Below are 18,471 nucleotides of genomic sequence, written 5' to 3'. Positions count from 1 at the left end.
AGGAAATATTAATATTTTGAAAGGAAATACTGATATTTTGAAAGGAAAGTGGCTCTACCTCTTCCTCCCCCTCTGCAATTATGGGCTTAACTTGCTTCCCTGCTTGGAACTTGGATTATTTGAGTGGAGGAGGGGTGGCAGAGAGAGAGAGAGAGAGAGAGTTGTACTGCTGTGCTGTACTGTGAAATAAAATCAATAAAAGAACAATACATTTGAGGTAAAAAAACGTATTGGGGGAAAGCTGCTAAAGTTCAGAGAAAACAGGATTGCTCTGCAAAGATGGAAAATATGTGGACCATTGAAAAATCCAGTGCTAAATCCAAATTCAGCAGAATTCTCCCCCATCCCTAGCTCCAAGGCATATTCAGAAAGAGTCTTTACGCCCATTTTTAATGGGCTTTGGCTTTTTCTGTTTTCTGGTGATCCAAGTCCTCCTCTTACCTTCAAAGAAAATAAAGGGTACCCTAAACAACCACAGGGAGGATGATTTTTCACTCCAAACCGCCTAGCTGTCTGATGGAAAGGATCACACTTCCATTCAAGGCAAGCAGAGACTACCTTTGCCACTGCAGATATAGAGGAAGAAATGAGAGGACTTAAGAGCAGCCTTTTCCAGATGATCCAGATTAACAGTAGCTCTCTACAGAAGACAAGACAAACAGAAAAGGCCTATAGCTCATTTGTACAGCTCCTATTTTGCAGGGATGCGGGCGAAGTCCAATCCTTGGTTTTTCTAGTTTAATGACAACAGTAGAAAGACTGGAAATACTTTGAGGAGCTGCTGCTAGTCATGGTAGATAATGCTGGCCTACATGGGCCAATTGTATATGGCAATGTGGTAAGGCCCTAGAAACCCCAGTTGGCTTAATTGCTCAGAAATTGTAGTTGCTGTCTATTATCTAGTCCTATGCATTATTTCCTTTCCCCTCTCTGTTCATGGCATAATATAATCTGGTTAATCTGTGTGGGGTTAATCTGTGAAGGAACCTAATTTAGGTCAGGAAGCTAGATGTTTGGGTCCTCTTGTAGTCCCTACGATTCTGCGTACATCAGAAAAATGCATGAATTTGTTTTCCAAATGCTTGATGAAGTTTATATATAAGCATTTATAAAAAAACTACACACATAAAGAAAGATGCATATGTTACATTAATGTATACAAATGTCCTGCAAATATTCATGGCAAATGTAAGGAACGATCTATAGTCCCCTGTGAAAAATTAATGTGCTTGGGAGACTTCAAGCAGTCTAAAGTATCTTTGAAGTGCTGTATATTTCAATGTTCAGGCATAGGTTAATATCTCATTGCCTCTCTTCAAAGGCTTCTACTGGCTGATTGCCTGGAAGAAAAAATGATTATCTGAGTCGAAAGCCTTAAACTGGATGCATTCAGAGAGCACAATTAGAACCAAAAATATATTCTAAGCTTTTATTCAACTGGGTAGGGGGAAGCAACATCAGACTATTTCCTAGATGGTTTAGTTGAGAAGGGCTGATGGGAAGCCTGCTTGAAAACCTTTATTCACACATAACATGAAATTACATCAATCTAGTTGAAGATTTCAAATATATATTAGCTAAAGTGCAGCAGAATTTATGTAGGCAAAAGGCAGCTCAGTGCGGCAGTTAGATTCATCTTAGTGAAGTAAATGAATTTACTTTGGTATATACGGGGCTGAGTTTTAGAACTGTTTGAGATCTCTGTTATAAGCAAAACTGAAATCATACTGGTTATAGTGGATATTCTAAGCTGATATGTTAGTATCATGATTCCTTTATGCCAGTTATAACTTACTTTCTGGGAAACTTGCCAAAAGTTCTGGTTTGCACAAACGGAGCCCTTTAAAGATCCAAGTCTTAACCTACTAAGATTCGGTATCCAGATAAAAAGATACTGAATAAAATGAATGTAGGTTAGACCAGGTCTGACTGGATCCTTTCAAAGAAGCAGTGCCTAATGCACTTTAAGTCAAGCTAGTGAGGTAATGATCTCTGTTCTTGTGTTCTGTAGACTGAAGATTATTTAAAGCACAAGATCCGAAACAGACCAGAGCACACAGAACTGGTTGATATGCACATTTTACAGGGTAAGATTGAGTAAAATCTTGCTATTAGCATTCAAAGCCCTAAATAACTTGGGACTGGATTATCTTTGGGACTGCCTCACCTTGTATGCCCCTGCTTATTCACTTCAATCCTTGGGAGAGACACTTAAGAGTGTCACACGCTCCTGAGGTTCGTCTGATGTCCACAAAAGAAGGGCTGCCCCTTGGAATGCACTCCTAGTAAACATAAGACAGGTGCCTACTGTATTGGCATTTAGGCACCTACTTGAAACACATTTGCTTACCCAGGGGTGATTCAAGTTGAGTATTTATCTGGTTTGTTGATGTATTTAGTAATGTATTTTATTGATGATTTCATGCTGATCACTACTTTGCTTTTAAAAAAATGTTTGGTGGTATGTAAATATTTGCAAATAAATACATGGAAAAAACACAGCTCTTCTTCTGTGTTAATAGATTCCTTAGTCCAGTCTTTCACAATTTGGTGCCCTCCAGATGTTTTGGACTACAGCTCCCATCTGGATGGCATCAGGTGAGGGAAGGTTGCCTTAGATATTTTGGTCTTCTTGTAGACGTGGCAGTCCAACAGTGAAGGGTATTTCTACCACATTCTAAGTAAGCCCCTAAGCTCTTTGATCCCTGTTTCAGAAGAGATATGTAAAAGCATCTTTAATTGGTGGTGCTGCCACTGCGTGCTGCCTGGTTGGGGCTAATCCTCAACAGGGCCTTCTTGATAGATATCCTCCACTTATGGGATATACATCTTCTGATGAGGGGCATTTGTCCCCTCATTATTAACCTTTTAGGTGGCATTTTAAAGCATTTCCATTCACCTAGGCATTTGGTAGTTAAAATGCATTGCCTCTGACAACTTTGAAATTGTTAGTTGTGACTGAAGACATTTGGTTTGTTTTTAAATGTTTTAAAAATGCTTATTGTTTGACTGAGCTCCTTTGGGGGGGAAGGACATGGTGATAATATTTGAACGATTATATATTTTCTTCTACTTCTTCTTCTTCTGGGGTTTTATGGTGAAACAAGGCCTAAAATATGTATTTTTGTCTGGCCACAGTTGTTTTTATTTGGGCCTGACTGGAACAATTGCTGCTTCAGCATGTATGCCACAGACTATACAAGTGGAAAAATTGCGCTGAGCCCATGAAGCATGTTATTTTCTTTTTAAGGTACTGCTTCTTGCTTCCCATTTGGCTCTTTTAAAAGACACTGTGCATGCAAAAAAGTGACTTTCCTGCATAGGGTTCCATGATACCTAGCATCACATTTAAAGGATGGTTCACCCATGTGTGAGCCACTTAATGCCCAGCATTCATCCATCAGTGATCTATGGCCCAGATGGAAGCCATGCTGGTGTGTAAATGCTGCACATGGAGTGCTGATTGAAAACCCCTTAAAATTGTTTTGCTGGATAACAAGAAACCCTGTAGAGATAACACTTCTTTTGTATCTCTGGCATGCTGTTGAAATCAAATGAGCATCAAATCAGCAATGGGAGAGGTTTGTCTATAGACACACCTGTAATCATTCCCCTCTGAGACTCGTGGTTATTTTTTGTCAAAAGGAAGTTTTTGTTGTACGGTTCAAGTGAGATGCTTTGTGTTACAGCTACACCAGAGTTATTGGAAATGAACCAACATACTTCTTCTTTATATAAAGTTGTCCTGACATGGAATTTAGCCTATGATTTTTGCAAGTGATAAAAAGAAAGGACATGCGGCATAGGTTGGTTATGTTGTGAAAGAATTTATATTTTTACCATTTGGCTGTACAGATTCAACCACAGGAGGGTCCATTCAAGCTACTCAGATGAAACTGAAAAGAGCCCGTCTTGCGGACAATCTGAATGAAAAAATTGCTCTTAGGCCAGGTCCACTGGAGCTGGTGGAGAAGAATATCATTCCTGTTGACTCAGCTGTGAAAGAAGCTTTCAAAGGTAATACCAGGAAAAGCACCTCCAGTGCCATTTTAGCATCCTTGCACGGTACTACACAAAAAAGATCACTGTGGAGAGAGTCCTTCCCAATGTAATGAAGGGTGGTGGCTGTTTTCTCCATGGGAATGTCTTTGGAATAGTTCCCATGAAGGAATATGGATCCATGTTGAAGAAGTAGCAGGATTCGGGTATCCTAGAATGGTTCCTTCATTCCTGGCCTGTACCCCAAAATTCAACATATCTTTTTGCTAGCTGAGGAGGAAGAAACTTGATCAAAGCCAGACATGTCTCTGGGAAGATTACAGCGCGTAACAGGAATCTTCCTTCCTTCCACTGCATACTCTCTGCCTTCCAGTCTTTTGTGATAGAGCCTGTCTTTCCCAGCACTTTACTTATCTGCAAAAGCCAAGGGTCAAGCACTTTTGCCTGCTAGATTGCAGGATATTGCACTGGAACACTTTCCAGAACTCCTTGAATATGCTGAGTGGCAGAGAAGCATCATCTGGCATAAGCCACGTTGATTCTTGGGGAAGCAAAATTGGTCACATAAAGAAACCTTTTACTGTATTTTTAACGTAGTTTTCTGGTTGACATTTTTAAAAATGTCACTCTAGTCTAGAACCATGAAGTTTATTAACGGAGTTGATGAATTATTTGGGGGCACATTCTTGCTTAGCGTCTTGGAATATTCTCATCTGTAGTGAGCTGTATTTTACAGGTGTGGCCAACCCAGGGCCACATATGGCCACTAAAAGTATTTTTGTGCCCCGCCAAGACTCTCCCAAAATTGTCATTTTAAAAAAATCATTTGACTGCTTCTCTCTCTCTCTCTATCTGAGCTTGGAAAAGTTACTTTTTTGAACTACAACTCCCATCAGCCCAATCCAGTGCTGGCTGGGGCTGATGGGAGTTGTAGTTTAAAAAAGTAACTTTTCCAAGCTCTGCTATCTATCTAGCTATCTGTCTAGCTATCTATCACTGGCCGCTCCAGTGAGTCCACTGCTGTGATTCTGGGATGCTCAAAGGTTTTTGTGATATCCCCTCAAAGACTCCCAAAATGTGTCCTTTGTTAAGAAAGAAATTAAATGGCTATACCCACTTTTACATTTTGGCCACACCCACTTTGTCCTGTGGCCCTGGAGGGTTAGCCATAGGTCAAAGTGGTCCTCAGTCTGAAGAAGATTAGCCACTTTATAAGCATCTATATTTTTAAACAAATAAACTGAACTTAAAGAGACAGTGCATTTCAAAATCCGGGATACCAGTGACATTCTTCATTATTATGAAAATTTGGAATAAAAATAAGAGCCTTCTAATGATGCTGTCCTTGAAGGTGCTGGATTTCTTAAAGATCTGTTATCTAGGAGGGGAAGGGTCTGAAGAATAATGGATGGAAACTGTCACATATCACAAAATATAGTATCTCTAGTAGAGTCACGATGAACATATTTAGAAACAATTAAAAACAAAAAAGATCCTCATAGCTGTAAAAAAAAGTTAAAATATGTGTTCTGCAGAACTAGAATCTAGTAGGAGGCAGGGTGATACTATCAGTAACCAATGCTTGGGATGTATTTATTTAGAGCATTTTTACCCTACACCTCACCAGAAAAGGATCTCAGAGAGGCTTACAGATTTACTTCTTTAAAAAACATGACAGTCCCTGCCCTCAGGTTTATAATCTAAAATGCCCAACACAAAAGGAGGAAGGAGAAGGTGTGAGGAATGAGGAGGAAAAAAGCAAAGTCATGCATCCATTCTTAGTTACAAAATGTTTATAAGGGCCAGGTAGGATGAAACAATTTAGGGAAAGAAGGGCTAAAGGAGCTAGTCTCTCAGCAGAGCTAATGGAGTAGCCCCTTTTCCATCTCTCCCTCTGATGCAGTCTGGTGGAATGGCTGCTGGCAGGATGAGAGAGAGATGGTTCTGATAGAGGTGCTCTCTCTCTCAGAGGTGCTCTCTCTCTCCCCCCCCTTCTCTCCTCTCTCTCTCTCTCTCCCCCCTTCTCTCCTCTCTCTCTCTCTCAGCAGAGCCAATGGAATGGCCCTGCCTCTCATCTCCCCCTCTGCTGCAGCCTGATGAAATGACTTTTGTACTCAGCATGGTTTTTATCTCTGTCCATGTTATGAAAGAGCATAAAATAAATTGTGTGGCCAGTGCTATGCATTTTTGTGTAATTTATGCCAGTTGCTGAATTCAGAATTTTCTTAGCATGCTGTTTTAGGACCCCATCCCTTTCTAGGTTTTCTAGGAAAGGTCTCAGCTGACTGTTTGGCAATCATGTTGAACTTTGCTGCATAGGCAACTGCTTTTGGTGGTGAGCAATCCACAACTTCATAGAGCTGACAGTAAGAAAAAATGTACACCTGTGTATACTTCCATGTATAAAGATCAGTCACTTGCCTGTTTTTGCTACTTTTACATTTGTTGAAAACTCACTGCCATTCACAGTTCTCTTGATAGTCCATCATGGATTCTTTTATCTTCCTTCGTAAGGTACGCAGGCAAACTTCTCCAAATCATCAGATGCTTTTGCTTTTGAAGAAGATAGTAGCAATGATGGGATGTCCCCAGAGCAGGTCAGAAGTGAGGATTCCCAGGGATCCACAGAATCAGCAACAGGGATCAAAATGTCAGAAGCCGTGTTACCGACAATGTCAGGGACAACTCAGGTAAAACAATATTTCTTACTGAGATCTCATGAGACTTTGGTTCAATTAAATCATCCCATATTGGGGAGAAGTCACTGCATTGCATTTAAAAAAACACTATCCTTAGGTCTGGGTGGAGTTAAAACACACAGTTGAAAAACTAGAGATGCTGGTAAGGAAACAAGCTTTGGTTAAAGTCCAAGTCAGAGAAGACTCTCCAGTTTAGGTCCTCCTGTGAAGAGCTACTCCCAGGAATACTGCTGGGAAGGAGCAAAAGGCATTCCCCATAGGATCATCTTGTGCCAAGGGTCCCCTGTATGGATGAGTTGCCTCCACCTCCAGGGCAGCTTTTGAAATTTTCCTTTAAGCACATAAACAGAAAAAATAGCTCATTGCTTTTCCTAGTTGTGGGGCTGCCCTGAGGAAAATGGGGAGGGGGGGACACAAGGCCACATCACAAGGAGTCCTTGCACTTAACAAATTTGGTCATTTTTGGAGAGCACCACATTGGCTACCCCTGTGTGGTAGCAACTTAAAAACATCCTCTGGGGAAGTGATGACTGCATGGAGAACTGTCTGTAGGCTTTGGGCATGTAGTGGGATGAAGGTTACTACTCCCTCTCTTTTCCAGATTTCCAAGGAATTGTAGGTGTCATGACAGAGTCTAGAGATAATCAGTTCTTAAGACTATTTCTAAGTTAGCAATAAGTGGTCATTTCTTTTCGTCTATTATTTATGTATTTATTTATTAAATTTATATGCCACCCTTCCTCCCAGGAGGAGCCCAGGTAAGCAAACAAAACACTAAAAATACCTTAAAAACAGATTTTAAAATATATTAAAAGAAAACATCTTTGAAAATATTAAAAAAGAAGCTTTTAAAACATCTTAAAAAGCAATACTACATTGGGAGTTTACGCTCTGCGTCCCTTTGACAATTTTGGCCTGCTGTCTAGTTGCTGGGTATTATGATGCCATCTTCACCATGTTGTACCTAACCCTAACCCCCTTGTATATAGGGCACATGAGCAGGCGGTGTTCCTCCTCTGTCTTTAGCCTATCAAAATGGTTAAGAGTTTGACAACTCTTTTTTGGTGATGTGATTCGTGCTTTCAGCTTTTCCCTTCTACATATTAATGACAGTCTTAAAGCCCAATCCTAAACATATCTTCAACTAAATAAGCTCTGTTGAGTTTGGTGGAATTTCCTTACTATTAATCTACTAGAGTGATAATTAATATATATCAGACTGATAGAGAAGTTCTACTAGTTGCTTTTTATCAGTTTTTTTCTTCCACTCCCAGGAATTCAGATACTGGGTTTAGTTCATGTAATCAATCACACTGGTAATCTTTGAGCTTTGAATTTTAGTTCCGCTGCCAAGGCTCCATTTAGCCAGCCAGTGATCCTTAAAAGTAGTCTGTATTCATTGGCATGATCTGGAGGGTAGTCTGAACAAAACTAGGAGAGCTGGATTCAGTCTCCACTTCTTTTGGGATCTGTCACGATATATAAAATGGGAATCATAATATTGATTTATTTAGCACATCGCTGAGAGTTTGGAACAACTGATGATTAGGCAGCATGTTAGGTTGCTAGCTGGATGTATTTATTATTTCTTTACTGTATTTCTTACTTAATGTTCTCTGGGTCATATAAAGTATATTGGAAACAATAAAAATGTTAAGTACAAAATGCAATTCTAAAAACCAGCATTAAAACAATCCATACAAAGTAGAAATAAAACTAAAACCATGCCAGCAGTGCACAACCACCATCTAAAAACAGGGATAAAAAGAATCAGATTTAAAAAGCCAGTGAGAATAAAAAGGTCTTTGCTTGGCACTGAAGCGACATTAAAGTGGGCACCAGGCAAACCTCTTTGGGGAACACATTCCACATGGAAGAGGCCACTGCTGCAAAGGCCCTTTAATGTGTGGTCACCCACCTTATCTCAGTTTCTGAGGGCACACAGTGAAGAGTCTCCGATGATTGCCGGTACATATGAGAAGATACTGTGGTTCCAAGCTGTGAAGGACGTCATAAAAGGCTGGATCCAGAACAATGGAGACCAATACTGTGGTGTGCTCTAGTCTTCCTTTGAGCCAACCTAAGCATAAACAGAACAGTAGCACAGACAGCTTGCAGGCTGTGTAAGCTGACCCAGGAAGCTTTGCTGAAAATTAGAACTCTATGGAGCATGTATAAAGGTGAAGATAATAAAATAAGAGTTTACAGCAAACCGCTTAGTTGCAAGGTGAGCTTGGATTCCTCCTGGCTTCACTGAAGTGGCAGATATTCATACCAGTAGACTGAACACAGGCTCAGCCATCAGTCTTTCCCCTTCCCTATTACTTCAGGAGGGCTTTAGAAACTTTTTAAAGGTGCGTGTTTACAGGAGAGAAAAGAAGAAATTTTAAAATGTAAAACTGCTCTGATGATTGAGGTTTTGTTGGTGATGTCATGGGTGCCAGCTAGTTAGTGCAGCACAGTTAATGTCTGCAGACTTGCAAAACTAAGCTCAGTCCAGGAAAGAAAAGGTACATGTGTGGATTCAGCACAGTGAGTGCGCTTCCAAATCAGCCCCCACTGCTATAAACCTTTACATTTGCTGTCACCCTAAGTCAGCATCCAATACTGAACCAAGAATGCAAGAAAAAAAATTCTATTGGAAAAAAATGACTAATGCCAGAGGAGGAATATTCCTCTCCTCCAGGAGCAAAAGAAGAACCAGTTGTGGGTAAAAAGATGCAATGCATGCCAAAATCTCTCTGAGGGCAGTGTAGCCTATGGAGGAAGCAAGCTGTAAGGTCAGCCTCTGGTGGGTTACATAAAACACGGGGGTGTCCTGCAAAGGATCCTGAGCCACTGTTAACCTGAACACGACATATTCTTGGCTTCGACTGCCTTCCTCCATTCCGGCAGCTTTGTTACACAGTGTACTTGGCATAGGGCACCTCCATTTTCCAAGCACTTATGGCAGGGAGCCAAGCGATCATCCATTTGGTTTCCCTAATAACACCAGCCTGATAAATACGATTGGCCTCAGCTGTGTAGAAACACCATAGCAGGGAGTTCTCAGTCACCGACAAAAATGTTGATTGATTATGATGGAGATTGAGAAATTGGGGGCCTCCAAGGTAGATTTTGTTGTATTTTAAAAAACATATTTATATCTAGAGTGTGTGTTACAGAAGAGCTTTGTATTTATCATTTGGTGGACCTAGCCATTTTAAGGTCAAGTAATTCTCAGACTTCAGGAGTATAGTTCATTGCTCTCACTGCTTGTCATCAATTTCTTCTACCTACCTCAGTGTTAGGCCCATTTCACATGTAAAAATTCCTGTGTAAGGCCTCCTTGTGTCAGGCAATCCATGCCATTGCTTTAACATCTACTGTGGCTTGTCATGTAGATCCTTTTAATTGCGTTGAACAGCCTTCTCCAGCATAATATACTCCAGCTATTATGGGCTACAATTTCCATTAGCCCCTACCAGCATGGGATGATGGCAATTGTAGTACAATAGCACCAGGTTGTTGAAGGCTGGCTGGAGATTTCAGTATGCTGCCAAGGAAACGTCCATATTATATTTATTTATTTATTACATTTATACCCCCGGCCTTCCTTCCAGTAGGAGCCCAGGGCGACAAACACACTAAAAACACTCTAAAATATATTAAAACAAAACATCTTTAAAATATCTTTTTAAAAAAGCTTTAAAAACATCTTAAAAAGCAATTCCAACACAAACACAGACTGGCATAAGGTCTCTACTTAAAAGGCTTGTTGATATGCTGCTCTAGATAGAATCACTAGATGAAATTTCCCTCTCAGACTGATAAAATAATCTATAAACCAGTCCTAGTTAAAGGACTGAAGAAAGCCAAGATAACTAATACTGAGCCATTGTTTTGCCCATTTCTGTATTTGTCTGTAAGTGGATAGGCTTCTTGAAAGTATGCATATTGATGTTCATTAAATATCATGTATATATATTTATTATTCAATAAATATTCTGATTTCAGGATCATTCCCTTGGTTCTGAAAATGATACAGTTGATTCAGCATCTCTGAGAAATAGCCAGCCAGAAAGTCCTAAACAGCTGAATGGGCAGCAGACACCTCCTGGCTCTGTTACTCCATCTGCAAAGGTATGATTCTACCCTCTTGCTATTTAGGAAGAAAAATGGTTAACATTACCTATTGGCTAGACAATAGTTTGCACTAACCTGCAATAAAAAAAACTGGTTTTAGATATTTAGGGAATTTGAATCACAGAATCTTCTGGGATTAGCTTTATTTGGAGATGGAGTTGCTACAACCTATCCAGGCTGTACCCCTTTGTACTACAAAATTGGGTCCATTTGAATTCTAGGGTGAATTTAATTACATGAAATAAACAAAAGAAGCAAGTTGACACAGTATGAACAGATCTATTAATCAAAGCCAAGTTGTTTCCATCCATAGTGCAGACAGGATATTAAGGTAGGTGGCTCATTAATTTGTCTCAGGGGTCCATCTGTTTTTTGGGCCTTGAGACATATTTGGAAACAGATGAAGCTGTCATGTACACTACAAAATACCCATTTCACAGAAGGAAAACTGGTAATGCTTAGATCACCCCACTAAAAAAAAAAAAAAAATGATTGTTTTTAAGGTAGTAAGTTAACTCTGACTTTATTGATAATTTTAATGTGTATTTTATATTTTATGTACACTTTGAGGATTTTACAATTAAATATACAAATTCTGTTAAATAATAATAAAAAATTAAAAGCAAACAAGCCCCCACTCCTGCAAACAAATCACACACGCACACACACACACATATTCCAGGCTATGGTCTGAAGGCACATGAGGCCACCACCTTTTTGAAGCTAAGCAGGTCTCGGTCTAGTCAGTGGTTGGATAGGAGACTGCCTGGGAACCACATGTATGCCACTTTGAGTTTCTATGATGGAAGAAAGGTGGGGTCTAAATGTAATAAATAAACAAATAAATAAATCCCTCCCCCCAAACAACCATGAGAACGCTGCCCTTCCAAATAGACAAAGCGCTCTCTTCCTGGTCACTACAGGGCAGCAACAGGGCTGGTCCCCTTTTTCTTGAGTTTTAGAGGGATGTTGGAAGGCAAAGCACTGCCCTTTCCAGCTTTCCTTCTTTTTTGCTATGAAGGGGGGACCAGAGGCATGCTGGAGAAAGAGGGGCTTGGCTTGATGCCTGTACTTTGCTTTCCAGCCAACTCAATGCTACCCAAGGTAAAAAAAGAAAGAAGGCCCTAAAACAGGGGTAGACAATATGGTGCCCTGCAAGTGTTACGGCCTGCAACTCCTGTCATCATTGTTCATGCTAGCTGAGGATAATGGGAGTTATAGTCCAAAACATCCGAAGGGCATCACATTGTCTAGCCCCACCCTAAAACTTAATTTTAAAAAAATTGGGAGGAGGGGCCTTGACAGTTGCCAAGTGGGCTGCCTGAGGGCTGCACCATGAAGTTGGGGGGTCTAGGTCTATCTTACACTTTGAGACTTTATATTTGGGCAGGGGTATGTGAATACAAAATACATCAGTGCTATGCCAATTGTAAAGCATGTATTTGTGTATTATTAGGTGCATATCATTTTAAAATGCTTGGGAGTATCATCTGGTGAAGGATCAGATTACTGCATCAGACTATTTTAAAAGGAATGTATGCCTAATAAATATATAAACATGCCCTTTGCAACTGATGTGGTGTCTGTGTATTTTGTTCCTGTATTCAACCAGAAAAGGTCAAGTGGAAAGTAGGTTGTATGAACATTCCTCTGATATTGATTTGCACTTTCAGCTGGTATTTTCTGTTCCACAGCATTTAGTGTTTTAGTGTATTCCATTGTGTTGTTCAATTATGCAAAAATATTTGTATTTTTAAACACATTTTTACATAGCACAAAACTTACATGCATATCTCAGACATCAACAGGTATTTACAAATCAATTAGCTTCCCTGTATATTCCCTTTCAAAACTAATAAATTTCCAGAGGGGTGGTCCATCACAAAGCCATCTCTGATTGCAAACCTAACCATGTCTACTCGAAGTAAGTCCCAATGAATTCAGTGGGGCTTTCTCCCATGTTAAGTGGGGTTAGAATTGCAGCCATTCCAGCTGCAGTTTCATAGTATACAGTTCAGTATAAACTTGTCATCTTATCTCATTTCCGTCACTTAGGCATTCAAGTTTAGTTGTAAGTCAATGAAACCAGGGGGCAAGAAGGAAAGGAATTTTACTTTTAAAACAAAGATTTAGGGTGGTCAACAATGGACAGTCAATCCAGATGGTTCTCCCCACTTTGACAAAGAGGCTCAGACTTTAAGGGCTTATCCACATGGTGATTTACTGTGTGTCTGGTGCTACTTGCATCCCCTTTTAATTTGCATGGTTTACATGATGTTACTGGCAAACAGAAGCTATCACACAGTTCCCCCCCCCATAAAACCATACTAACTCAATCCTCTGATAAGGGAAGGAAAAAATGTCTCCACTCTGTATCTCTCTGCAGATGCTGTGCTCTGATGCTTTTAGGTGGGTTTGTCAATCATTCCCCTCTCCATGCCAACTCCCTCCTCCGCCCTTCTTTCATTTCATTTCCTGTGTGATGAAGAGAAACTCCATTTCTCTCTCCCATTCTGTAAGCTTCTTTTATGTTGCTGCAAACAGTCCCTTTATTTCCTTTCCCCCCAACTTCTGCACAAAAGCATAACACTGCTCAAACCAGAGCTTGGAAAAGTTACTTTTTTGAACTACAACTCCCATCAGTGCAATCCAGTGGCCATGCTGGCTGGGGCTGATGGGAGTTGTAGTTCAAAAAAGTAACTTTTCCAAGCTCTGGCTCAAACAAAGATTTGTCTTTCATCTGTATTGTACCAGTGAAAATACAAATAGTCACACATCTAGGTTGTTTTTTAAAAAAATGAAATTTACTGGTAGAATAAACTGAGCATGCTCAGTTGCCAGGTAACGAGAGGGAGTGGGAATATTAAATTAGAGGGTATGGTCTTTAGGAAACTGCGTGATTGATGCTTCCCTTCAAGCGTGACTAGAAAACACCATGTTTGCAGCTGGCATTGATCCCTTACTGTAGACGGTGCAAACAGAAAACGGAGGTCAAAACAGCATGTTTAGCATGAAGTTATGCTCCCATGTGGATAACTCCTTACTGAGTAGTGCAGAAAAAATCCACAAGTAACAAGAGAGATAAGTTCTTCCCATGTAAAAAGAACAATAAACGATGAATTCCATTGGTTTTTAAAATTCACAATAGGAAGCAGATTAAGGCTGAAATCCTAATCCCATTTGCTTGAGAGTCAGCCTCACTGAGTTTACTGGGATTTACTTTGGAGCAGACATGGCTAGAATTGCAGTCTTAGTGCATATAAGCTGCCTTAGACAACAAACAACACTTCAGAAACAAGAAACATGAAAAGGCAGCTGTATACATTAATGCGGGGGTTCCCAAACTTTGGTCCATGGACCACCAGTGGTCCACAAACTTCATTCAAATGGTCCATGGCATGTCCGCATTAAATATCCTTATTATTTTTGATTGTACAACAACAACAACAAAAACAAAATTGCAACTTCACAGTTAACAGATCAGAAAAGATGTATCAAACATTTTTTAAAAAAAATTATAAAAGGGTAGATATAATTTTTTTTTGTTTGTTGTTGTTTTTTGTTGATTGTATAGTTATTGGCAAAAACATTTCTCCCAGGCATTTTGCTCCTAATTTTGGAGGGCTTTTGGAGGGCTCTTCATGTTGTAACCTCTTTTAGGGGGTGGGTAGTTCCACCATTAATTGTGTGTTTTTAACTTTTTGTTTTGTTTAAGTTTTTACACTGGTTTTAACTTTTTTATTGCTTGTAAGTCAATTTGGGTTCAATTTTGTGAATAAAAGCGACTAACAAATTTAATAAATACTTAAGTTGCTTTTATTTCTTATATCGTATTTCAGTTTGAATTCTGTGGAATGCAAATTGTAATACTCTAAAATACAATCTAAGAAATAAGAGAAACAGTAAAGGTACAATTAAAAACCATACAGCAGTGTATTACAATTGCTGCAGTAGGCAGAAAAATCATCACATGGTCTGCCAAGACCATCAGCAATTGTCAAGCGGTCCATGGCAAAAAAAGATTGAGAACCACTGCATTAATAAATACATAAATAATGTACTGTATATTGCAAAGCATTTTATATATTTATGTATAATGTGTGCATGTTATTTTTAAAGTTTGTTGCAGAGAACTAAAGTGAAAAGCTTTCGTAGCAAGAGTCTGTGCTGCAATGGGTGTCGAATGGGTGGATGGAAGAAAATTCGCGTGATAGTCCATTGTCAACAGATTCCTCTGACAACCGTAGTAGGAAGGGACACTGGCTGTGATCTCTCTTGTGTTCTCACACAATCTTGACGCTATCTCCACTTGCTTACAGGATTTTATTGAGGGTTCCCAGAGTAACTGCCAGTTTTCAGAGAGGCAGGCAGACCTTAGGCATGATAGCTCACTAAAGTTTCCAAATGACACAGGTCACCTTAAATAATTGGGTAAGACTCTATGTTGAAGTTACTCTTAACTGAATTTCTGTTTGTGCCACATTTAGTCAAAATCATCAAATGAGAACAAGAATCGCCACAAAAAGCCCAAGGAGCTGAAGCCCAAAGTGAAGAAACTGAAGTATCACCAATACATTCCCCCAGATCAGAAAGCTGAGAAGTCCCCTCCTCCCATGGACTCGGCCTATGCGAGGCTCTTGCAGCAGCAGCAGCTCTTCCTGCAGCTCCAGATCCTCAGCCAACAACAGCAGCACCGGCATCAGCAGCATTTCAGCTATCCAGGGTCCCATTCCATCCACCTGAAGTGAGTTGGTAATGGAAACACTTCCTAGAGTGATTTTTCCACCTTGCCCTGCTTTTGTGATAAAGCTATGATTCTTTACCACAATGCATTTGGGACGTGATCCAGCCCATTAACTGTTAAGCTCTGTTAATTAATTAGGACAGTTAAGAGACTTTCCCCCATTAAATGCATGCAACTCTTCCACTGAGAATTAAAACTTTGGCAGGATTGTACCCTTTAGCTCAAAGGTGTTGATGTGGTAACCCTGACCAAGTGTGTTCTGGTGTACAGGGCCTCATTCACAGAGGGCTTTTCTAAAGCAAGCTTGCAAGCATTTTAGCCTTATTGAATGAACATCCACCCCACCATCTACTTAGCACCTCTGACTGAAGTGTACTTTGGCATAGGCTGAACAGGGACAGTTGGCTTTCTAGAATCTGGAAGGCAGTATGATATAGTCATTGTCATTTACAGAACACAGTTTGTTGTTTGTTTTATAATCCAACTGTGTTTCCTGGTTTTGGAGAGAGATGGGAGACCCCCCACTCCGGCTCATAGCAGATTGGCTCAATAATAATAATAAATAATAAAATTTTATTTCTGAGTTGCCTATCTGGCCGAATTAACAGCCACTCTAGGCGACGTACATCAATACAATAAAATACAATATAAAACAATGAGAGCCACAATCAATAATTAGACTAAACACTACAATTCTGATTAATAACATTATTAAAAGCTAACCCACCCCAGGGATCCCATAGGCCAGCCAGGTCTTCAAGGCTCAAACAAATAAGTGGGACTATTTCCACAAATAACCAGAAAAAGCTCGACTTATTTTCCAAAACCAATCCCATGTTGGGAATAATCCATACAGACCCAATCCCATCCCCTTTAAACAAATAAACATTATTCTGTAAGCCAATCTGAAAATATCCTCTTACAGTGTGGTCTATAGATATCATAAATAAGACCTAATGGCTGGGCACTCCAGCTGCCATAAAAGGGAAGGAGGGAGATTTGATCTGTTCCTCATTCCCCTCTTAGAAGAAACAGTGTGGTGAACCTTGCGAAATGTCTTATTCCCAAGGGCTATTGGCATTCCATGGCCTTACTCCTTGGAAAACTACATTCTCCAATGACTACCATGACTTCTCTTCTAAGTATACTCTTCCCTCTTCCTCTGGTGGGTTGCTGCTGTCTTAGCCAGGTATGTCTTGCTCAAAGGGAGTGAGAAGGAGGATTTAAGAACATAAGAAAAACCCTTCTGAATCAGACCAAAGGCCTACCAAGTACAGCATTCTGTTTCCCATGGTGGCCAACCAGATCCCTTTGGTAAGCCCAAAGCAGGGCATGAGGGCAATAGCCCTCAAACTGTTTCCCCCAACAACTAGCATTCACAGGCATGGTGTGTCTGTTCCTAGAGGTAGGATATAGACATCTAGAAGCCAGATCAGGGGGCTGGATAGGTAAGTCAGGAATTCTTCTCTAGCTCAGATTTTACTCCAACCCTGAGAAGAATTTCGGGTTTTTGTAATGCTCATGTCTTCCTTGATATAAGCGTTATGAACCTGAAAAGCTTGTATACGGGGCCAACCATGAAAAGGTTTGCCAGCATCTCCAGTTTTGAAGTGCTACAAAAATGCTATTATTTTGCCTTTAAATTCTTGAAAATATTGTTCACAAGGGGCCAAGGCCCTGCTCGCTTCTTCTTACCAACCCCCATGTAACCCCTAGACCTTCCCCTTCCCACCCCATGCAATTACTAAGCCACCTTTTCACCTTCTCAACTCCATTCTAAAGGCACTTCTCTCTTATACACTACAGCTCCACTTTGTACCCGTTTTAACCTTCCATCTCCTTTTCTGTAACTGTTTGGCCACCACTCGCTCAATCACCTTGCCCAAGAATGGTAAATTAGAGACTGGACGGAAGTTATTCAACTCTTGGGGATCCAAGGAGGACTTTTTCAAGATGGGCTTTATTACTGCCTCCTTGAGGGCTGATGGCAATGCACCCTCTTCCAAGGATGCATTTACCACTGCCTTGATCCTTTCGTTCAGCCTCTCTTCACAGCTCATAATGAGCCATGATGGGCAAGGGTCCAATCGACAGGTGGTTGGCTTCACAGTAGAGAGCACCTTGTCCACTTCCTCTCCTTCCATCTCCTTTTCTGCCAACCTCCAAGACACCTGGCAAAGCTCCCTGTGTGCTAAAAAAGCTCCTCTGAATATGTGCAGAGCGTGTTTCCCCCTTCCACTGTGTTTTTTCCACTACCCCACAAATGATTTGCTTAGTACTGTTCCTTTCCCTTCTGTTTTTCTCTCACTCACTATTTGGGATATTTCACACGCACGCACACACGCACACACACACACACACACAGAGTTTCCCATTTGGTACATCCCCATTAGTTCCCTCCCCGAAATTTGTATCCTTGGTACACCCCACTTTCCCTTTTCTCCTTCCTTATCCCTCCCCTTCTGGTACATCCCACTTTCCACCCACCCCTATCATGAATCCTCCTACTACATTGTTCTGGTCTAACTTAATAACACTCCACTTTCCTCCCCCAAGTCAAGAAACTCACTTTGGGTACACTCCTTCCCTTTAACTTTCTAGTTCTCTTTCGCAAACACAAACACACACACAGAACAGACACACATGCACACGCACAGCCCCTTTCTCTTACATGTGTGCACATATAACTTCATATGTGTTTCTGCCATACACACAAACATACATACATACTGTCACTTCTGTTCTGCAGCCCCATTTGAAGAACAACACCCCGTGTATATAAAGTGATATATAATTGAAAGGAAAGGGACTGAGGCACAAGGAGGGGTGAACAGGCAAGGCTCAGCTTGTGATATATAAAGAGGAACCGAGCTGTGTTGAAGGGCAGACCGCAGGGGAGGTCCA

General features: G+C 40.5%; 1 protein-coding gene across 11 annotated transcripts in view; it reads left to right on the top strand.

Moving 5' to 3' along the window:
* MYOCD (myocardin) overlaps window positions 1-18,471 on the top strand; it is a 400,168-nt gene that overhangs the window by 369,192 nt on the left and 12,505 nt on the right. For all 11 annotated transcript variants that reach the window (XM_061616448.1, XM_061616451.1, XM_061616454.1 and 8 more), the window contains 5 exons: window positions 2,012-2,087; window positions 3,856-4,017; window positions 6,514-6,689; window positions 10,695-10,820; window positions 15,311-15,567. In XM_061616448.1, coding sequence (XP_061472432.1) covers window positions 2,012-2,087; window positions 3,856-4,017; window positions 6,514-6,689; window positions 10,695-10,820; window positions 15,311-15,567 — 797 coding nt within the window. The remainder of the gene's footprint in view (window positions 1-2,011; window positions 2,088-3,855; window positions 4,018-6,513; window positions 6,690-10,694; window positions 10,821-15,310; window positions 15,568-18,471) is intronic.

The sequence above is a fragment of the Rhineura floridana genome, chromosome 3, assembly GCF_030035675.1.
Source record: "Rhineura floridana isolate rRhiFlo1 chromosome 3, rRhiFlo1.hap2, whole genome shotgun sequence".
NCBI lineage: Eukaryota > Metazoa > Chordata > Lepidosauria > Squamata > Rhineuridae > Rhineura > Rhineura floridana.
The sequence above is the reverse complement of the archived record's forward strand: the minus strand, read 5'-3'. Positions and strand labels throughout refer to the sequence as shown.